The 22,030-nt window shown below is 36.5% G+C and overlaps 4 protein-coding genes across 7 annotated transcripts; all 4 read right to left on the minus strand.

Annotated features, from left to right (window-relative positions):
• Window positions 1-218: 218 nt before the first annotated feature.
• LOC148166998 (F-BAR domain only protein 2) lies at window positions 219-6,385 on the minus strand. 3 transcript variants are annotated; one of them, XM_088047518.1, is made up of 14 exons: window positions 5,992-6,385; window positions 5,811-5,902; window positions 5,544-5,760; window positions 5,043-5,496; window positions 3,069-3,143; window positions 2,813-2,914; window positions 2,385-2,487; window positions 2,184-2,335; window positions 1,767-2,132; window positions 1,400-1,718; window positions 1,196-1,351; window positions 1,016-1,148; window positions 763-965; window positions 219-713 (listed from the first exon to the last, which is right to left on the minus strand). In XM_088047518.1, the coding sequence occupies exons 1-14, from the start codon at window positions 6,019-6,021 to the stop codon at window positions 374-376; spliced, it is 2,742 nt and encodes a 913-aa protein (XP_087903644.1). In that variant the 5' UTR covers window positions 6,022-6,385; the 3' UTR covers window positions 219-373. The 3 variants fall into 3 exon arrangements, with proteins under 3 accessions (XP_087903644.1, XP_087903643.1, XP_087903645.1); XM_088047517.1 differs by having other exon boundaries at window positions 2,976-3,143; XM_088047519.1 differs by lacking the exon at window positions 2,813-2,914.
• Window positions 6,386-6,927: 542 nt separating this feature from the next.
• lft (Limb expression 1 family member lowfat) lies at window positions 6,928-8,768 on the minus strand. The gene is made up of 3 exons (XM_088047911.1): window positions 8,471-8,768; window positions 8,005-8,168; window positions 6,928-7,949 (listed from the first exon to the last, which is right to left on the minus strand). The coding sequence occupies exons 1-3, from the start codon at window positions 8,664-8,666 to the stop codon at window positions 7,407-7,409; spliced, it is 903 nt and encodes a 300-aa protein (XP_087904037.1). The 5' UTR covers window positions 8,667-8,768; the 3' UTR covers window positions 6,928-7,406.
• Window positions 8,769-11,820: 3,052 nt separating this feature from the next.
• Window positions 11,821-16,947, minus strand: LOC148167000 (protein rolling stone-like). Of its 2 annotated transcripts, none has more exons than XM_088048073.1 (5): window positions 16,712-16,947; window positions 12,867-12,961; window positions 12,459-12,816; window positions 12,224-12,407; window positions 11,821-12,177 (listed from the first exon to the last, which is right to left on the minus strand). In XM_088048073.1, the coding sequence occupies exons 2-5, from the start codon at window positions 12,948-12,950 to the stop codon at window positions 11,943-11,945; spliced, it is 861 nt and encodes a 286-aa protein (XP_087904199.1). In that variant the 5' UTR covers window positions 12,951-12,961; window positions 16,712-16,947; the 3' UTR covers window positions 11,821-11,942. The 2 variants fall into 2 exon arrangements, with proteins under 2 accessions (XP_087904199.1, XP_087904198.1); XM_088048072.1 differs by lacking the exon at window positions 16,712-16,947 and adding an exon at window positions 13,731-13,822.
• A 1,008-nt stretch (window positions 16,948-17,955) lies between these two features.
• On the minus strand, window positions 17,956-20,719 carry LOC148167001 (uncharacterized). Its single transcript, XM_088048166.1, has 5 exons — window positions 20,562-20,719; window positions 20,391-20,442; window positions 20,282-20,340; window positions 20,074-20,230; window positions 17,956-18,805 (listed from the first exon to the last, which is right to left on the minus strand). Exons 1-5 carry the CDS (start codon window positions 20,626-20,628, stop codon window positions 18,304-18,306), a joined length of 837 nt encoding a protein of 278 aa, XP_087904292.1. The 5' UTR covers window positions 20,629-20,719; the 3' UTR covers window positions 17,956-18,303.
• Between the last annotated feature and the right edge of the window lie 1,311 nt (window positions 20,720-22,030).

Raw genomic sequence — 22,030 nt, forward strand, 5'->3', positions numbered from 1 at the left:
AATCAGTGCACTCGTGTTTTCTGCCACAAGGAAGTCAGACGAAAACTATCTATGGTTGACATATATTCATATATTTTGTGTAGATGCGTTTGCTTGCCAACTCTCTGGTTAATTTAGTGACATCGAACGCACTTGTATTATTTATTAATCATACAGTAAAAAGTTATATAAAAATTTCTGTTACCTCTGTCTTTTATTTCCCCCCAAAAAAAAATATGTTACCTTTACAAAATCTTTATTGATTATAAAATAGCTTCATAAACTATATGTAATATATGTTATGTAACATGGAAATAGTCATAAATAAAAATAGTTGACGTACAAATTTAACGGTTATGTATGAACCATATTGCACATACGATATGTGGGAATGCTAGCAATTAGGATCGCCCGAAGAAGAAACAGTACTTGCAGCAGCGGAACCAGTAGATGGCGTTCCAGTACCTGAACTATACTTCAAATCGCCATCGCAAATATACTTTCCAGATATAAACCGTCGTTTGACTAGAGACAATCTATATCCAGATCCTACCAACTGAAATTCTATCCCAGACAACGTTGTACCTTCACAATTGAACGCCGCAGAAATGGTGGCTGGATTAGTCGGACCATTTTCTAGATCAAAACGTGCCAAAAACGAACCAACGCCGTGATTATCCGAGTGTTGGGACAACTCCGTGAATTTCCAGATTACTCGACTCGATTCTGGTACCCTGCAATATAAAGAGTAGTACTAGAAAAACTAGCGCTAAAAGGAGGTACCACTGAGCCGCTGGTTTTAGTTGATGACTTTTGACTCCGCCATCCACAGGAACTGCTACAGTGACATTGAGTAACGGCGTCGGTGAACTCATGGAATGAGAATTGTATTTGTAGTCAACCTTTAAATCGGTGTGCGAAGTTGTACATTTCCAATAGGCCACAAGTTGAAAAGGGCACGAGTTAGCACCAGGCTTAGGTTTAATCTGCGCACAGTCACTATAAGTTACCACTACTAAAGTTAGACAATACTCACTTGATATTTTAGTATATCAACATTAAAATAAGAGGCGCTAGGATTTTGTTCTGATTGCTTTTTCAATAACGCGCTTAAAGCGGACATGTTAAACTCCAGCACTAAATTATCCGTTGCTGATTGTCCATCATCACTAAAATCAAATCTGTGATGTTTGATTGACGTAACAGAAGAACTTACATGGCCACTAATTGTTTATTTGGTAGAATACTGGTAAGTCTTTGTGTGTTTTTCACACGAAATACCAATTTTGCCGGATTCGGGTTATTAGCAAGAATAGTAACTATACCCGCGGGAAATGATAACATCATTTCACCAGACATCTTAACTTGACATCTATAATGAGATTGTGATTCTTCAGGGGCTGAAATCTTCCCAACGTACCTTGTTTCATCAGCACCACGGAAATATGAATGTACAATCTCATGGAAAGCAACAGCCAAAGGAATGGTATCAGCCATACCAATGGTAAGAGGTGAGGGTCCTCTAGAGACACCCACAGGAACACAAGCAGTGCGGAATTCCAAACTACTTACACTATCAGCTCTTGCAATATTACTTTGATTAATATGACGCGGATCTGAACGACGAGATGGCGGTCTAGGAATAGACATATAACCGGAAGTCGGTGTGGGAGTTTGACGCAATGGCTGCTTCGCAACTGAAGGAACCTCACCATCCTCGGATAAGAAATCACCTAAATCTAGAAACGCTGTGTAAATAGTACACTGCTAGCTATTCTAAAAATTACCTGCATATTTGGATGAAACCGAAAGAGTTGGGGAATTTAAGGCTAGCTGAGATGGACTTTGCAAAGGTGCGTAAGGATGTGAGCTAGTAGGTGTTGAAGAGTTAGAAGCGTTAGGACTTTGAGTAAAATTTAAACCTAATAAGTCGCTACTTGGTTTACCAAGTTGCTGGGAGACTGACTGCGAACGCTTCATTGCCAAATCTTGATTATCTAAATTAGAACCGCGGCGGCCATATGTACTTCCTACAGGCGATAAATACATGTTTTCTACAGTTGCTCGAAGCTCATCTACTGAAGCCGACATTGGAGCAGATCCGTTATTTAGAGGCTTTATTTCGACGTGGATTTTACGTTCTCTTTCATCATCTGCGGTAAAAAACTGCGTCACTAAATAATCCCACAAGTGTTATTATTTACCGGTGTCTGAGTCAGATGATGAATAGAAAGTTCCTTTTTCGTTGTTCCAAGTGTGAGGAACATTCGGTTGAATAACGTAACCATCTTCATCAATTTCAGGGGCAGCAGGTTCGGTGGTTGTAACAGCTCTTTGAGATTCGTCTTTCTCTTCCCTGTGCAAGATGTGTCAGTAATGGTAGTGAAAATATAACTTGAACTTACATGTCTGATTTTTCTTCTTTATTGCTTTGTGTGTCAACATTATCTTTGACTTTCTTTTTGGATTTCTTTTGTTTTGCCTTTTCGCGCCTACTACGTAAAAACCCTACAACAGCTATATATGAGCTGACGGTATAAAACTCATAAATGAGAGACGTAAGAATTGTGTAAGCAATGGGGGAGGAATATGTACAATGTATGTAAATATAGCGTGCTATGCCCTGCCAACACAGCCAGATTTGAAACAGTACGTGCAGGTGATTCAGGGTACGTAAGAAAATCCGGGTCTGCTACCTGCTAAAAGCTGAACAGCACAGTGAAAGTGGTAGCAAGCATAAAACTCTATGACAAAAAATAACCGCCACCGTATATAAAACAGCTCGAGCCGACGCCAGACATGCAGGACATCTAGTAAAAAGAAGATAAGTTACACTTTGATCCACGGTGGGAGTGTCGAGTCAGCTGTTGATCCCCTTCTGGACTCGTGGGGCTTGATGGAGCGCTGCATGGCCCGGCTCGGCTCTCGCGTGATCCTGAAAACACAACCCTTGCCCGGGTTAACAGTGCTACAGCGACCAGGAAACTGACACGTACCCTGGGAGTTAGACATGAAGAGATTGAGAAGGGAAGTTGTACGGCGGGATGTTTTGGCATGTGTTGGCACGGTCTGGTCGCTATTGCCATTACCTTCACGTTTTGCTGGTTTCGAACTTTCTGATTCCTGAGTCGGGGACATTAGTGGTTCCTCGATATCAACATTGCCTTCAACAAAACAATATATTAACCCCCAAAAGGCTTGATTTGTTGACAGGATCAATAGCGACCAATTCAAACCGCAATTTCGCACAAAACCACCACCAGTAAGACCGATTTTGATCTCACGACTTTAACATTTAGTATTACACCGGTCAACACATTTTTGTCTTTGGCTTCTAAATGGCAAATTTTGGTTTCTTCTACGTTACTAATAAAGAGAAAAAAAAATTGCAGTTAGGAACACAGGCAAAGTGAGGTACCCATTTTTTATCATTTCGGATTCATTGGTTAAATTAGGCTTCATAAGCTCCACAAAGCTTTAAATTTGTTATCAAAGAAATTTTTTTGCTTCTACTTTAATAAATTCACCAAAAAAAAACAGAATTGCTTAATATCTTGTTAACGCCATTTTTTAACTTAGTAATACACAACGCACTACGCGAGTAATATGAAATTTGCTACCGTTTTGATGAATGTGCCTCTTGCTGCTCGCAAAATCAATTAAAATCTTCAAATTTTACTTATCGACGTAAAACACACAAAAGCAAACTTTAGAAGCTAAGAATATATATTTTAGTGTTTTTTGATACCTAGCGTCCGAATTTATACATTAAAACAGAAAGACAGAGAAAAAAAGTTTTTCTGTCGACCTGTGTTATTGATTATCAGTTTAAATTTCTAAGCTAAATAAGTCGTGTTCTTAATCCTTAATTACTAGCAGTTCCAGATTATCATAATTACTTGGCTGCGATGAGTTGTATAAAAAGATAATCAGAACAGTGATAAAAATGAAGCAACAACTTAATCAAAGAGCTATGAAACTAGTTCTAACGACTTTATGTAATATCCACTGCTTTTGTATGTTTCTTAAACTTTAAACGATGGCTTTTGTCACAAAGAGGAAAATTACCAAAAAGAGTTCGCATAAGCTAAAGAAGTCAAGTTCAAGCTTGCAAGAATTTGGTGATGCTAGTCATATTGACAAAAAGCTTTCTAAAAAATTAGATTAAGTAACAATTTGCGTCATTCTTTATTACGTATTATATCATTTTATTGCACGTAATTTTCATAACAGGATGGTAGAAAGATAAGACGAAAAACGATCTGGGGCATAGAAGACTAATATGATAACTTCATGCGAACTCAACAACGATAATATTCGCGCATTTGTCAACTGCATTTGCAAACTCATTGATTGTATGCGTTTTTTGTTATAAATAAATGCAATAATAACAAATAATGATTTGTTTGTAGACCACTCAATTGACTTAGAAGATGGAATTAATAAATCAATAATACTACTTGTTAGATAAAGAGTTACGCAAGACATATGAGAGGCGTTCCAGTTGGTTCATCTGTGTGTTTTTTATTGTCTCTATTTTGATAAAAACCGCCAATGAAGTTATTCATTCTTGGATTTAAACCCGACTCCAATAACATCTATTATTTTATTATAATATGAATGTTATTAATAAATAATTGTGAAGTGTAGTAATAAAAACAAATCCCAAATTTGTCTTTGACACGGAGCCAATGCTATTTTTTTTACATTACATAACAAATCCAGAACTCGGTTTGGTTTGTTTTATATGTTTTTTGTTATCAATAAACGTAACAAAAGATTATTTCTTTTTTCTGCGATTTAATTAGTTTGGAAATGTTATCCCATAAACAACCGTAATGTCCACCTAGCCAATAAAATAAACGCTCAAGTTGATTGTTCTGCGAGTTTTCTGCTATTAAATTACTTTGATAAGAATAAGGGGAGCCAATTAACACTTTCTGGGTTTTAAAGGGAGGACTTCCAATCCCTCAATAAAATAATAAGTGACCAAATTCGCTTCAGTTATTCGTAGTCACAAGAAATAAGTTGAATTTTTGAAGTAATCTGTAACTACTGGTTACCTGGTTTTTCAAGTCCTGTGGATTTATTGCGCACGAACTGCTCCAGCAGCTCGTCAACAGTGAGCTCAAGACACTGCTCTCTGAAATCTTGATGGACTTTCCCCATTTGCTCATGTGTCCATTCCACAACATCTGCATAGGAGTTGAGGAACTCTTTCATGTGAACTAAATGCGCGACTTCAAGCTCTTGGAAATTCTTGCAAGTCACCGACATTTTCTTCTCAAACTCTTCTTTGATGAGGGTGTACTTTTCAACGTATAATTTGTACTCTTCATGGGTTTTCTTTAGTTTGAGTTCTGCTTTTTCGATTTCTTTAGGACTGGCGTTGTCTTTTCTTAGTTTTTCGAGTTCTAGACCTCTTTGGGTGTATGTGTCTTTGCATTTTTGTACCATTAAAGTGACGTTTTGCATGGCCTGTACAGATTCAAGAGTGCCGGATTCATCTTCTTTGACCTAGAAGAAGGGTTTAGTTTGGGGGTTAATCCTCTGAGAGGACTTACAGTTTTGTGTTTTTTGTGTAGTTCTTCTGAATATTTATTGACTTCTTTGACTAAATCAGTGACTTTTTGCACCATTTGCATGTGTAAAGCCGAAAGGCGTTCAGCTGATGTTTTCAAGACTTGCCATAATGGAGCAAAAGTGCCTTGATTGCAACAACTTCCTGCTTGTTTAGCGAATTTGCTAAGTAATTTAGAGTTGTTTTCTTCAATGTTCGACCTGGTGACACACCATTTAAACTAAATTAAAGTATTTTTCTAGGTACTAACCGTTCTCTAAGGAGTTCAGCAAAGTCTTTGCTTGCTGCAAGGCCATACTTCATGTTATGATATAAAACATCAAATCCATTGTTTTTCTCTCCCTAAACAACAAAAATTATCATTTCCTAATCATAAAACGGACGAGACGTCAATACTTCCTGAGATAGGTTATAGCATTTATGACACTCACCCAAAAATAATTATTGAAGTCGACGGTCATTGTTGTGGTATATTCATGCCAAACGACCAAAGAAATCTCTTATCACTAGCCGAAAATATAAACGCACATAATATTTATTAATTCCTAGCGAATATAAACAATCACAACCGTCATTCGTTTATACTTCTTACTTCATGTCGGAGTCACACATTGCCCAATATCTAACGACAATTTCTATTCAATCCAAACAACAAATTATCGCCGAAATTATCAGTTCTTTAAAGATACTCTTCATTTAACATCTAACGACATTCAATGGATTGATGGTATTTAATGTATTTAATCGCGATAACAAGATCGTAGGGGGCGGATCTTCTCGAACTTCGTTTGGATAATAAAACTGACGTATGAGGGCGCTACCGTAGCAACTAGGCAACACACAATACATCTTAAAAAACTCATATACAGAGTGATTGCGAAAAAAACAACAAATTGTCACAAAAACTATTTAATTAAATTTCAAAGCGAAATTATTAATAAAACAACCTGGACCCACCTCTCTATCAAAAACAAAAAGGAGAAATCCAATTAAAACGCAAAAAATCCATTAATTGGTTGCGTTACCTTTATTATCAGAGCCCACAAAAAAATCTCATTCCAGTGAATCGTTTACTGCATAACTTTTCATTGGTTTCTTGCACCTAACTGTCGTTTTATTGTGCAGAAACGATGCCGCAGTAAATTGCAAATTTTCAAAATGCGTAGGTTTAATTAACATTACAGTTATTCATTAAAAAGTCGTCATAAATAATTTTGTGTAAAAATTGATTATCAACCAAAAAAAAATTGACTTTACTATTAGTTGCATAATTTCAGTGTTAACACTCTTTATTTATGGACAGATGTAATCTTTGTATTACTGGTTGCTTATATTAAAGTGGTTATGTAATGGGGTTAAAAATAATCCACGATTAAAAAGTTTATTTGAATAATTAAAATAATAAAATAGTTAGCACTATATAGAGGCAACAGCAAAAATCAGTCAAAATGATAGCTTGTAAATTCAGCAATAGCTAAACATAATTAAAAATATGTATATATGCGTATATATAAACCAAAAATCTGTTCCCATTGAGTGAATGATGAGAATTCTATACCCATAAAGTTAGTTTTTATCTAAGAGTGGAGATGTAAAGCTTAAAGAATGAATGTGAGAACCCCCCGAATGGAATCAGATTTTTGCGCACTCACAATCGTGCGGTCGATGTACCACCGACCCTGGGCCTATTATCAATAAAGCAAGAGATCTTTAAAAGGATACTTGACAAGTTGAAGAGTCCTATTTTACAATATCAACATCAAACATTCAATAATTTACTTATCATAACAAAAACAGTCTCACAAAAAACTTAACATGTAACGTACAAAACACAAGCAAAGCGATATTAACTGACGTTGACTTGAGTGTGAGCAAGGATGAGAATGTCTTTTTTCTCTTTGGGGAAACGTAGCTCGCGTCCTGCAAGTCTCGCTGATTCCAATTCGCGTTCAGCTTGATTGAGTTCCCTACGCAGAGATCCTGCGCATTCCTGCTCCCGTGCTATCCAGTCTAAAGCCATTTGAGATCGCATGTCATCATCTAAAGCTCTATTAGAATAGTGCGCCACCACCTCTTGTCTGCTACACTGTCGTTCCCTCATTGCTTTTAAGCTGCCATTCCAATGCAAAAGCTGAAAAACTGTCATTAATTCTTGAAACTCTAGCATGGTTCGGCCTTTGTTCGATTCCAGCATGAATCGGAAAGCACCAATGCCTGTGTTGGGGTTGTCGGCTTCTTCAGGGTCGCCTTTGAATGAATTGCGTGCTTCTGCGACAGCTTTTTCGATGAAGTCGTCGGAGATGCGACGCGAAGGATGCTCGTTGAAAACCGAGTTCATAAGAGCGATTTTGGCGGCGCTACGACGAGCTTCCGCTTTCGTGGGACAATTCTATAATTAGAAATGGTATTATAAAGAAAGAGATGATGATGGGGGGTGTGTTAACCTGGAAGCTTCCGAAGCAGGAGCCCCCTGGTAAAGTGACGTAGCATACGTAGGGTTGAGCGTTCGAAGGGACAGATTCATAGATGACAAGAGCTCCGTTGCGGAGATCAGCCCCGCGAGCGTGCTTCATCTGCCAGAATTCTTGAAGGGCTTCGACAACATTAACTAAAAGATGATGAAATGGAGATGTTATATTTTGGGAAAGTTGAGTCGCGAATGTCGTTGACATATTTGAGGAGGCATGAACGGTCGTCGAGCGGACTACTGAAGCATGAACGTGTCTGTGCGAAGCCAGTTTTTAAACATTTAATGGTCCAAGTTACGGTTCAAAGAAAATTTATGCCGAATCGGACGGTTTTTGCTGTCTGCGTATGTCATGCGAAATGCATGTGGAGTATGCGGCTGAGCGGTGGGGTCGCTGTATCGAGCATTCAAGTCTCCGAAGTACTTTGCTGTTTAGTACTTACCTCTATATCCGACGTCATCGTAGAGTTGTAGCATCGGCGCCGTGGCGGAGCAACTCCATTGAGGATCTGGATAGACCATCATGTCCGTCCGGGCGGCGGCTGCGGCGGCGGCGGCAGCGGCAGCCGCGGCGTCTGCTCCGGACGGTTCAAGAATACGCCGCGAGACGAGATCGCGGCCAGCACATGCACTCCGCATCAATGGTCACTGGTGCACTTCTAATTGTGGGCGCTGCATCTCGACTGTCGCTGTTGCTAAGGCACCGGCGGTTGCAGCGCCTGTGGTACTCCAGCAGTCGACAGTTCGACAGGCCAAATGCCTTCCGCTCCCCGAACGACACTGCCGTTGCCCTTGCTCCGGTTCCTCCTCTTCCTCCTCGCGGCCACGGATTCGCGATATCACCTCCGAAGCTGTGGCTACGGCGCGGCGGTCGCACTGAAACGCTTCCAATCGCCGCCGTGGACAGAGGTCAACTCACAGATTGCACCTCCGTTCCATCGACGGCTTTGCCGCTTTGCGGTTCTCACGTAAACGTTGCACAAGTACGCGTTTCACCACTTCTTTGTCGCACAAACGGTTCTTACTCGCAACTGCAAATTTGAAACTTGGTCAACTCTCTACGCGGTCAACAGACATACAGAAATGGGCGGTGAGGCGACGCCTCACTCTTGAGTGTTGCTGTTGACCGAGTTGCTTTGCCCGTGTTGACTCTTGCTTGTCTGATTGTTCAACTGCCAACTGCCGACAGCCTGCTTCTTGGCCTTAAACGCGAACGTTCGCTGTCTCCGCCACTAACACCACGGTCACATGATTTTTGCATTCTAACTATTTGCCTTTTTTTAATTAAAACAGGTATTTCTTCTCAACCTACCGTTAACTTGTGAAAACGACATTCTAATTAACCAATCTGGTTCACCCACGTCTCACTTTTTAACTTAACCTTCGCTCACATCTATCCATTGATCTCACTACTATTCGCATTATTCTCTTCTTCAACAACAAACAAAGACTTTTTTTAATTACCTAATAATCAATAATACTCATTTTCTTTTATGAGAAATATCCACACGTGTCACCACCAACCTTGCACCTTTGTCATTTTTTTTACCCACACTAAAAATAAATTCATGCGAACATTATATTAATATGATTTTGTTCCAAGAGTGCACATTAAATTTGTCCTTGTATCTTCCAGTTTCCTGTCAATAAATCTGTTTTCGATTTGCGGACTTTTTTGTCCCCGGTCAATTTGTCCCCTTGAAAATTCGTCCCCCGCAAATTTGTTCCTGAAAGCTTAGTTACACTGTAATAATAATAAGAACATCAACTGCACGTATTTGCGGTCGCATAAAATAAAAATGTAATCCGTTTTTCATAATTTATTATCTGTATAGGGTCTAGCAACAATTGTAGCCACTCCTAAAATTGTCGTTATAAATAATAATTTCTTTTTTGTCATCGTGAGAGTTTAAACAACCAGTATTTATTTCATTAATACAGTGCAACCTCGATTATCCGTGCTTCTCGGGACCAGAGCCAGCATGGATAATCAAGTTGGGTAATAAACATACGTTTTAAGCAACAGAATTATTTGGAACGTTTTTTTAATTTAAAATATGTACATAAAAATTTTAACAAAATGTATCAACAACAATTTTAAAAATTAAACGAAATTAAAACTCAACTCTTATCAGACATATTACATAAAAGCAACTATTTTGTATTAAAAAAATATAGTACTTTCATTTATTTCTTCTTTGGTCCCAAAATTTTCTTCGCCGCTTGAGTTTTTAGTTTTCATTGCAAAAGAATTTATTTCAAGCATTTTTTTAAAGTATGCAACATTACTATTCAAAGACAAAAATTTTAACTCATAATTTTGTTTTTGCTCTCTGCACTGACTTAAATCTCATGAAACTACACCAACCGTTACTGAAATCTCCAATTTTCTAACGTTGGAAGCAAAAGTACGAAGTAGTTGGTCTTCGATTTGTGTGTTTTCTGTAATGCCCGAATAATCGAATAATCCGCACCCGGATAATCGAGGTTCTACTGTATTGCAGGAAACTAATGCGCTCATTCAAAGCTATTTTTTAGACGTTCTTTGCATCTGATCATTATAATGTTCTTCTTAATATACTACGGATTTTCTACTTTTATGTAATTTTTTATTTTGGCGGACATGAACAAAGTTAAAAGCTAAAAATTCATTTGCAGATGTTTGTTCATAAAAAAACTTTTTTTTCGATCATTGAGAGTGATTTAGAATATTGTTCAAACAATATCTTAAAATTTTGTAATGCATCTTCATTATTATTTTTTGTATGTTTTCTCTATAAGTGTTTTTATTTACCAGTGACAATTTTATTATATTTGATTTTTTTAATTGTAATAAAACGAATTTTCTTAGTATATACAGTCGAACTTCCATAACTCAAAGTCTGAAGAGAAACCACAATTGGTTCGAGTTAAAGAAATTTTGAGTTAAAAAAAAACTAAACAAAAAAAAATTACATAATCCGTTATTAATTTTAGGGCATACGTTTGTTCTTACAATTTTTTTCATAAAATTGTTTTTAAAGACTTATAAATGTACTCAGTAGCACCGTCGTTCATTGTAAAAAAAGAGTTTCAATATTTGAAACGCATTTTTCACTTATAAATGTGAATCTTCAAAATCTACATCGTTTCGAGTTGCAATTTTTATAATTTTCTTGTTAAAGATTTGATTTTGATCTAAATTTTTAAGATATTCTTCTTCTTGCACTTGAAAATTTGTTTTATGGCTCAATTCTTCTAGTGGGTATCGTAGTCAGAATCACTTACCAAAACCAGATTTTCGAAATATAATTGAGAATAGTTTTTTCGGTGACATTGGAGATCTTGTTACAAGTTTCATAGCTATCTAACACTTTTAATAAAGTTCTAGATTTATGGTGTCAATTAAAGCTAATAAAATACTTCATAACTTTCAAGAAAGTACCAGAATATCAGCTTTTACAAACTAATTCTGAGAAAATTTTCGAGTTATAGAAGTTTACACATCGTATGTTAGCAAAATTTAATTCGATTTATAGAAATTTTCGAGTTATAGAAAAAAAATCACATGTAAATTTTAAGGAAAACGCAAGGGAATAAAATAAATTTCAAGTTGTAGAAAGATTCGAATAATGAAAGTTCGAGTTGTGGAAGTTCGACTGTAGCTACCTTGTGTTATAGATATCAATTTTAAGTAAAATTATATAATTCGCATTCTTCAATTATTATCAAAGATCACACTGGGACGAATTAAACTGGGGACAAATTGCATTAGGGACGAATTGTCGGAGACAAACAAATAAGGTAAAAAGCCTCCGATAAAAATATTTATTGCTTGACTAACAGCGGTAAAAAATATCTCATACAAACTAGAATTTGGTGGTTCTAATGCCGCAACTTCCAAGGAACTATGACAGTACGAAAAATGGTCCTCTGTCACACCATATCACTGGCTAAACCTTCATTGACGTAGGCCGCCGATTCAACCTTCTCTTCATTCAGTTCTTCGTCTTTAGTACAGACTTTTGAATAAATCCACAACCTCAACTTATGCAGAGCCCAACAAACAATATGCACGATCACAATAAAAGCAAGAACAGCTATGCAAACCGCAGACGTAATTCCCGGCTTCCGCCAATCCAAAATATTGTAGATAAAAACTGTGCCCTCTCTGAAAGGGAGATTAACTAAGACGTTCGATCATCGTACGAACTTACCTGCTGATGCCACCTGCTGCGTAAAAAATAACACTAAATAGTGCGTAACATATTCCAAATACAATAGGGTAACAGCAGTGTAGCAGCCGAATCGGATGTGCCACAACAAAAAGATCTATCATCATCAAGACGGAATTATTTGCGTGCACGAGGAAGTTCATGGCGTCCAAATCCATCTTCTTTTCTGCAAGAATTAACCACATGGTTAATTGCACCGAAAAAAAGAAGAACTCACCGTCGTAAATTAGAGACCAATATAATGACGTTATTCCGAAAGCTATATCGGTCCCTATGATGTTGCAAACCCAGAAGGTTTTATACAGTTTCAGAGCTACATTCTCAAGATTATTCTTGCTGTGTAAATAACGTGCTAACACGCAAAGAGATAACATGATAGCACTTAACATTGACTGAAGGGTACAGACTAAGTACCCCCAATTCGTCAAGTAAATCAACCATTTTGCTCTAAACGCATCATCAGCATCAGGATGTTTCAGATCAACCAGAGATATAACAAAAGTTATGAAGAATATCAGACCTACCAACCACCTATAAAAAAGATAAGCGATGCTAGGTTTGGGTTGTTTTTGCCACTAAAATGTCGCCCCCATGTAATTTTTTTTCTTCAAGTTTAAATACTTACTTGAGATGTTACAAATATCAGCGGTTGCTCATGGGCCAAAGAAATTTGTTTCAAAGAAAATTGTCTTTTCCACGACTCTATCATATTTCGCTTATCTGAAATTTAACAGAAATTAATACCTGTTGTTAATAACATCCAACACATTGCACTGTTACGACACGACTAATATTCAGCAGTACGCTTTCTGTTTATCACAATTATGTAATTCTGTAATATTGCAAAGCCGGAAAATTGATGTAACAGTAGGTCAAAATATGCTTTTTGGGGTTCGCTTGGATATTTAGAAAGTGTGAGCTAGAATGATTTTAATGACATGTGATGTAATGACAATTTGTTCTTAACGAAGACCAAGCACGCGTGTTAACAATAAATTCTTAAACTGCATAAATTGTTTGTAATTAAAATTTGAACTCTGGCAGGAAGAATCGTGTGACTCAGATTTTTGTGGAAATATTTCGTAGCTACCACAACTTTGATATGTAAATGAGCTACTAATTATACAATCCCAAATATTGGGAATTTCTTAGAACGCATATAAATAGAGGTAAATGCGAGAGTTTTTTTAATTGTTAACGTATTAAATAAGTTAAGAAACATGAGTTTTTGCCTTGAGTATATTTAAATGTAAAGTCGGTCTAACGGAAATGAAAACAGAGGATATTTTATGTCTTCGCCGGAATGTTTAATTAAAGTTGAAAGAAAACGCGCAACTGGTTCCTTTGTTGTTTGAATTGTCCGAGTAAAAAATTGATAGAATAATTCAAACAATTGAAGATAATTGCATGTTTGAAACTATCGATTGGTGCAGTGTCTTGATGTCACGTGGTGCATTCTGTCTTTGGTGCATAATTTCTTAGAACTTACAGAAAGCGCGTCTTTGATAAGGGCTATCAAGCAAGAAGCAGTAGCAGGTAGTTGGTCAGTAGCGCGACGAGATGACTGTCGGGTGATTGTTGATGTGACCTGCACGAAGTGGTGGCAAATGATTTCCAAGTTCGTAGACCCCAAAAGAAGCACCAAGCACCACCGGTATCAAGCTTGATCGGGTGACATGTTCGACGTTAGTGCGATTTCGAACGACGACCACGTGAGGGCTGTTGCGGCCTGCGCTTTAGACTTGGTAAACGGTGGCAGAGCCAGCAACCAGCACCAGCCCACCTGCAATTGACTGGACCGCAGGTCACCGTTTAACCTCTGCCAATTGGGAAAATACAGCGCATCGTACCCACCGACGGCTAGCAATTACACGCAAAAAATTACAACATTACAGATTTCAATCTCGAGGAGATTATATTGTATTTTCCGGCAAGACTGCGCACGCTGCACCCCGGATTCTATATTGACGCATATCATAAATTTATTACCATTTCATTTTCAATTCAGATTTGCGTCAGCCAACGCGACACTTTACCAACTTTGACGATACTCAATTTTTCAACACTACCCCAAAATACGACTTTGCTGCAAGGGTGGCTCACACGGAATATCACAAAACCACCCCACTTAACCATCAACGGATAATTATAAGTTCGACCAAATTGGGCTGAGCTACCATAAAATCGTTAAAATTTCGGGTCCAACGCAACGAAAAAATGTATGAGTCTATTTCTCCAAATCAATTGGCTTTTTGCAATATTAAAATCAATTAAAAAACTAAAGATTCGAATAAATGGGTCTAATTACATACAGGATCACTCAACACGTGTGGTCATCCCCAAAATCGTCTTTAATTTTGAATATAAAATTTTGAAAATTTCGCATTTTAATCAGTTATGCTGAAAAATGTTCAAAAATCGCCAAACTAAGGGTGATGAAAAACAAATTTTTGCAAATTTTGGAGCTTCATCAACTACAAGGTGTTTAAAATGTTTCAAGCATTAAGGGGGGCTTTGGAATTCCTGTCAAGCACTATTTTGCCGCTTTGTTTCCATAGTAAATGTAACTCTCTTCACAATTGTTTAAAATGTCACTTACGGCAACGACTTTTTGGTTACGGTTTTTAGTCAAAGTTTTAGATTTCCATGCTTCAAGCCACAACTCACAAACTCACATTTATAATGAGCGGCAAATTTTTTTGACATTTCATAGCCGCCCTGGATGGTAGAAACATTTATAAATACCTTGTATAATAAAACAGTTCAATTCTCACGATAAAATCCGTAAAAATTTCCATTATTTCATACAGTTTGTCTTGCAATCGAAATCGATAAATCGACCATAAATCTAATTTTGAAACTTTCACTTAAATATTTTGAAGTCGGAACAGATAAAAGGAAATTATAAATCGGTGCTGCATCTCGATTCATCAACTAATTTAGAAGTTGAATCTTCATTTTCGGGCCAAAAAATCAAATAAACAGACTTTCACGCACTTTTTCTCGGTCTTAATAAGTGCTAATTTTCAAATACTTAACTTCACAACTACTCACTTTTAGTTGAAATTCGTGTTTATTGATTTTCTCGTTTCGTCCTTATTTTATATCCGTTGTATTATCGAAATTGCGAAAATCGTAAAATATAGTTAAAAATATGAATTGAAAAGATGATCCAAACAATGTGGAAGAGACAACTTTCAGAAATGACAATGAGGTTAGAAGAATTATATAATGTAAAATCCATTACATGGACGCTGTACAAAGAGAAAGTGTAAAGTTAAGTCAATAATTCCGCAGCTTTAAAAGACAATAATGGAAGTATTTTAATGAGGGTCCCTCAAAATTTGTAGGTGCGTGAACCCTATCGAAGAGCACGAAGAACATGTTACGACGATTGATAGATCTAGATAAGATATTTGATAATATTTATGATTCCGGATTCCTTTATTAATGTATATGACTAACGGACTGCCATAAAATCTCTCAACTAAAAATCTAATCAACTGTGCAATTTTAAGAATACAGTTACTGTTTTATAAAACAACACGAAGAGTCTCCACAGCAGGAAATTTCATTCGAGACCGGAAACAACCCGACATTAGGAGAAGTTCTCTGCTATAATAATAAGGTCATTATACTATTATATCAATTATTATGCTATTATACCAAGTGAACACCTTTTGTGCTCCAGACTAATTGTGTTCCATGTTAAATAAGACACAAATATCACTTAAAATCAAACACGAAGACATTTTGTTACTCATCTCGGGTTATAATTTCTCAAATACCGCAACGTAGAATCATCATATTTCCATAGTGGTTCTTCCAGTTCTGTATTGTTAAAATAAACATTAAACTAGATAAATTGCTAATAAAACTAACTTTTTGACGTGCTGTTATAAATATTTTGTTGACAAAAACCGGAGCTTAACAAATATAATTGATTCAATTATAATGTCATCTATTTTAATTTACACAACTAGTTTGATTGAAGGTATTAATGGTGGAAATATTTTCCTCAGCTTCGTTGCATCTTACCTTAAAATTCACTCAAGTCTGATTTAAAGATAAAACTAGAATTGTGATTGTGGCCTTTGTTTATCATTGAATTTTATCACCTGTGTAAAGTGTTTGGTGGTAATTACATCTACTTTCAACAAATAGGTTGTGATAAAATCCTTTGTTAATCTGAACTGGCCGCTAATGACATGTGACAATTTTAATTTTCATGTAACATTCACACAATTATCTTGTTCAAGGATGCGTTTAACAGACGCCGGTATCTGAATAATGACATCTGTAAAGAAAGGAGAAGGTGCAAGAATCACTCGTTTACTTATTTCAATGTCAATACGGCTTACATACCTAACTAACAATCATAAAACTACAATGTTTTTTTAGTTATGCACCGAAAATTTTTGTTTATTTAGAATTAACGGTATCTTAAGTCAACAAATTCTCGTTACCTACCTGTGCGTTACTACAGTCATTCTTGTTAAATAAATACACTTTGTCGAGAACAGACACTGTAACAGGTAATTCACGACGTTTTTTCCCACTGTTTTTTCAGGAAACTAGTTTTGTTGCACGATTGAACTTACGTTTTCACTTTGATTTTCAGCTTTATCTAGCTGAGATGATATTTCGGGTAATCACGACCAATTTGCGAATTTTAAAAGGAGGTTAATTGAAGCCAATGTCAGAAGAATTGCTCCGCTAAATCGCCGAGATAAAAGTATTTTTATCTCCATCTATTCCCAGTAGGTTTTGTTTCCACGGTACACCTTTTTAGAAAACTTTTTCTCAACGACAATAAAATCGATTTTTAAATTTTGTTGGTACCACAATCACCCCATATAAAAAAAAAAAACAGGAAATGTTGACAGACTAGCAACTTATCAATAAATTTTTAATATCATTGACTACGTTCAATATTGACCCGCACACCTGAAAAACCAAACATTTCCATTGTCTTTCGTATCATCTCTATTCCCTGCGGCAGCAGTTCGTATTATATATTTACTCCAGAATTCTATTCTTTCCTCCATATATTTCACGCGGTATTCCCTTGACTGATGAAGAATATCAATAACACTAAAAAATTGAGGTCGTAATTTTTTGGTCGCGTTCCTAGTTTTCCCAACTTTGTTGAGGTGGAACCAAAAGAAATTGATCTTAATCAGGAAAATTCAGCGAGACACTTATCGATTTCAATCCAATGGGCGCCAAGTTACGTCGACGCAGTGGCCGAGAAGACAACTTGAAATTATGATAAAAAATTGGCTTTGATGAGATCCTAAATTTGGCGTGATTACAAAATTTCTAGTCGAAATTGCGAATTAAAAAAAATTAACTCAAAAAATGAACTTATCTTTACAATCCTTTCATTTTCTCGCAGTTTATCGTTTTCTTAACCCACGACTTCAGTTCTGCGAAATGGTCTGAAACCCAGAAGAATGACCTCCAACAATAAGGAATAAAATTAGAGATTAAGTATGTAGATAAGGGAAAATTTCCCAGCGTTCGGAGTCATGTTTGACTCATTTCCATTGGAGTGTAAAGTGTAGAAGCTTATACTTCATTTTCTGTACAAGAAATCGTAATTTTTAATTTCAACCACAAAAATATGGTAGTTATGCAACCAACAACACATAATAAAAGTGTCGAAAAACTGGTGCATCTTCAGAGAGGTGAGGTTTGAATATCAAAACGTGTTATACAATTATTAATAATTTATTTAAAGTTAAAAGCTGTTTACTAACAAATATAATAAGTTAGCTATCAAAAGTATAATTCCACGTCAACTATTGCACAAGAAGAACAAAGAACTAAGAACTATACCAGTCGTATACGACGTAAGGCTAGAAGTTCCAGGAATGTTGTCATGAATCCCGCAACATTCATCAACTCACAAAATAATAAATTCAACTAAACTATTGCTTCTGATTACAACGCGTGTTCTGGAATCCTTGTATTTTTCAACTTATCCCAAAGCTGGCAAATACAAGAAATTGAAACGACTGTGAGCAGCAGATGGACGGCTGTGTTGTGGTAAAAAACCTTCACATAACTTGCAAAATCTGACTGGCTTCAAAAGCCATGCCAGGCAGTAGAATGACGGGACTTGAGACATGTCCAGCTTCAACGCAAACCATATTTGGGTATTCGTCGTCCCCAAAATCTCCCATTTCCTTCGCATTTTCAATCCAAGGATTCCAAATCACCGTATCTGGGAAATTGCACTTTTGTATGCGCATTTTACGCCCTGAGACAACATTTGTTATAACATGTTCGTGTGGTGTGTTTTGATAAATTCTGTCAGTCCATTCTCCGATTGTGACAATATCACGAGTTTCTTGATAAAGAGTCCCTTCGTTAGATGTTTTGTCTAAGAATGTACAACCCTGTAGACCAGTTATTTGGCAACGGCGCACATCAGGAACTTTGAAATAGGTGTGCAACAACAAGTTAAAGCTAAACGTAGTGTCTTTACTTGGGTTGTATACCGCAATGTTGGAATGTAACTCTTTCTCACGGAGGATGAGTCTGTATGTCAACTGGAATCTGCATAAACAATAAAAACATGGCATAAATACACAAACACTACTGCGTACTAAGATCTATTATTATAATTAATTACAGATGAGTAAGCTTTTCTAACATCACAACGATCAATTACAGTTTCTTAATTGTAGAAATTCCATGATTTACGTAGTATCGGAGCAATCAAATTATAATATCAAACAAACAACGTACTCGTTTCGATAAACAAATACGATTCCTATTCATTTAATAGTGTAATAATTTTTATTACGATATGACCTTCACAACCTGGAAAAACCTTAATAATGATAGTGAAGAAATTACAACCACCTGTATATCACTTATCTTAGTAATCTCAAAAATACACGTTTTTTCCAGTTTTGCGTGACGTACAAGTTACAATTGAGCAAAGATAATCACAAATTTGATCAGATCGACATGATAAGAGTCAAGTAATGATGCAGTTGACGACTAGAAATGCAGTTGAAGGTCTTGTCAAAAACATTTGATGTGTTTTGGGACAGCTGTATAGTGCAGTCTGGCAGTTTCAACTCTGTAACTTTTGGGACAGTCTATATATCAACATCATTGGTCAGACTAATATTTTTGGGATAGAAAAATTTGCTTTTTAAGCTTTCAAAGACAAATTCATATCAAAGTCAAATGAAGGTCACTTCTGAAATTATACCTCATAATTGCATCATGAATTGCAGGTATTTTGGATTAAGTAGTTATTTATTGAACAACACAATTGCATGGCGTGCCTAATTATCGTTCTTTATTGCAACTCTGACTAATAAAACTATAATTCTCGTGTGCAATTCCTTCGAAATTAAAACAATGATAAAGAATGGAATTTTGGTCGCATCTAGGGATTTGGTTTTTTGGCGGTTGGTCAAAAAGTTGGCAGTTCTTTTTAAAATAATGAAATTAGTATTGTTCTTATAAAACAAAACAAAAATGACTAAGTAAATTCACCTTGGAATTTTTCAATAGAACGCTTTATCAGCTAAAACACAACAAAAACTGTTTTCTTGGATAATGTTTCATGAGCTTGAAGTAGGCTGCGATAAATTGACAGTTGCCAGACCTGCATTCTTATGACATGACTTTAAAAGTGCGAAAAGGTGGTGAAGAAGTTGTTTGATTTAAAGTGAACAGTTTGGGAGTTTAAAAAGTGTTTCCGGTTCCGGTTTAGTGCTCCGCCCCTTAATGGAATGTTGTGAATTTGGTAAATGGTTACTTTTGAATCCCGATTTTACTAACTGATTTTTTTTAGTTATACTTACGGGAAGCTCCAAATCGAACGGGTAAAATCATTGTCTATGAGGGAAAATATCGCCTCAACGTCCCCACTAGCCAGTCTTTCCGGTGCTTTTTCAAGATTCCAGCGCACAATCCTGGCAAAACCATGTTGTGGACCAAAAGTCCAAGGACCAAATTGGGCTATAGAACAAAAAAAAATTAGGAGATTTCTCTGGGGACGTTGTTACTTACGAAAAATGAAGGGGATCCCGCCTCTTATGGCTTTTTTCCCATCAAATACTGCTTGTTTGCTAAAATCACGTAAAATTAACGGAGAAAATGCAAAAAACGCAAAACATACCTCACAAATAATTGCTCTTGGTTGTTGACTCTCCAGGAGACAACGGTGGCACCTGTAAGTACGAAAATAATTAAAAACATCGAATTATATAGGTTATGTTTTTATAGCAGAGGGTGTTGGAAAAACGACTTGAGTTTGGCGTGTATGAAAAAATCATGCAGATCATCATACCATGTAAATTAATGGTACATGTGGTATTATTGCCTCTATCGAGTACCACAACACTTGTAGCGGCCATGACCGTCGTTCGTGTGGCCACCGGCCGGAGACGGCGGATGCTAGACGCTCCCGCGTTGTTTTGCTGTTCCCGCACTTGGTTGCTTGGTTCACACTTTCACGCGTTGCTACCTGCGCGGTCACACGACAGGTGCAAGTCCCTCTGTTGGTAGCGAAAAAAATAAGATTCTTATCGATATACAAACGCCCCAACGAACGGATAACGTCGATACAACGCTACAAGGGATGAGATGTGAAAGCGCACTGGTTTCTATTCTCAGTTCTTAATATGCAGAAGAACGGACGCGACTAGTTTTTCATCATTCTACAAAAAACCGAACAGTACAGATAATGGAAGCCAAGAATTCCACCAGCGACATCTTGGGGACAGTAGCGGAGGGTCGCCAGAGGACACCTCCTGATCGACTGAGTGAGTACCGCCAATCTTTTTTGAACTTTGTCCACTTGGCCGGGAAAAATATTACAGAAAATGAGGAAAAAAACAAGTTCACAGTTCAAAAGAAACTGAGGCGCTGATAAACACGAATTTTAGACGCAAAGTTTATGCAATATGATAATCGAGATGAAGTATTTCGCAATCGCAAACTCGCAACTGTAATCGTATCTCAGTATTCGTTTATATATCCAAACCACAGCTGCAGTTATAACATCAACAGGAAGAGATAATAAAAATGTAGATACTACTCTACTTCCCATGCATCGAAATTAATTTTTATTGGTTTATTATTTTTTTTAAGTATAAAATTGGTTAAAATCAATGCACAAAAAATCAGAATTTCATATTTACTACGTTAGAGCATATTTACACTAGTTACACTAGTAATTTAGTGTTGTGCAAAAAAGAAAATTTCTGAAATCGGCGTTTCGATCAAAAATCAGTAATTTGATACACGTCAACATAATAAGCGCATCAAAAGTAATAACTCCACCTAATGCTATTCATTTAACGTTAAAACTGTCGGATTTCGAGAATTTAATACGAAATTTTGCCGGCACGAAAATGGTGGATGCGCCGGGTTAGTGCGATTTTATGATATATGCGTTGTACCATTCTCCACTTTTATAGCGTGGTGTGATTTTTTGACAGTAAATTTGCATTCATTTGTATTCATGGTTAGTTTTGAAAGAGTTCGCGTGATCAAATTGAGTATTCAGAAGTATAAATTGTCATTTTTATTTATGATATAAAAATATGTCGTGGAGTTATAAATAGCCGAGGTCAAAGGTAGGTCTGGAAAACTGAAGTTTAAATCTATTAAGTTGTTTTGGTAATGAATGAGAGAATAATTTTCTTTAATTACCCAATTTCAAGGGTCATTTGTAACGTGGCGGAAACGGCGTGCCAACAGGTATAATGATGGGTATTTACATAATATTTCCATTCTTTTGTATTGATTTTTTGA

This window comes from Gnatocerus cornutus, chromosome 10 (genome assembly GCF_029298725.1).
Source record: "Gnatocerus cornutus isolate USDA-ARS CGAHR chromosome 10, icGnaCorn1.1, whole genome shotgun sequence".
Taxonomy (NCBI): domain Eukaryota; kingdom Metazoa; phylum Arthropoda; class Insecta; order Coleoptera; family Tenebrionidae; genus Gnatocerus; species Gnatocerus cornutus.

Coding starts and splice junctions, on each gene's coding strand:
- LOC148166998 (XM_088047517.1), bottom strand. CDS start 6,021: ATGACCGTCGACTTCAATAATTATTTTTGG. Junction 5,497..5,543: donor TACACAAAAAACACAAAACT/GTAAGTCCTCTC, acceptor CCCTTCTTCTAG/GTCAAAGAAGATGAATCCGG. Junction 1,719..1,766: donor GGTTTCATCCAAATATGCAG/GTAATTTTTAGA, acceptor CAGCGTTTCTAG/ATTTAGGTGATTTCTTATCC.
- LOC148167000 (XM_088048073.1), bottom strand. CDS start 12,950: ATGATAGAGTCGTGGAAAAGACAATTTTCTTTGAAACAAATTTCTTTG. Junction 12,817..12,866: donor TGATATTTGTAACATCTCAA/GTAAGTATTTAA, acceptor GCGACATTTTAG/TGGCAAAAACAACCCAAACC. Junction 12,178..12,223: donor GCAGCAGGTGGCATCAGCAG/GTAAGTTCGTAC, acceptor TCTCCCTTTCAG/AGAGGGCACAGTTTTTATCT.
- LOC148167001 (XM_088048166.1), bottom strand. CDS start 20,628: ATGGCCGCTACAAGTGTTGTGGTACTCGATAGAGGCAATAATACCACA. Junction 20,443..20,561: donor ATGTACCATTAATTTACATG/GTATGATGATCT, acceptor TCGTACTTACAG/GTGCCACCGTTGTCTCCTGG. Junction 20,231..20,281: donor CGGGATCCCCTTCATTTTTC/GTAAGTAACAAC, acceptor TTTGTTCTATAG/CCCAATTTGGTCCTTGGACT.
- lft (XM_088047911.1), bottom strand. CDS start 8,666: ATGCGGAGTGCATGTGCTGGCCGCGATCTCGTCTCGCGGCGTATTCTT. Junction 8,169..8,470: donor CGATGACGTCGGATATAGAG/GTAAGTACTAAA, acceptor ATCATCTTTTAG/TTAATGTTGTCGAAGCCCTT. Junction 7,950..8,004: donor CCTGCTTCGGAAGCTTCCAG/GTTAACACACCC, acceptor TTCTAATTATAG/AATTGTCCCACGAAAGCGGA.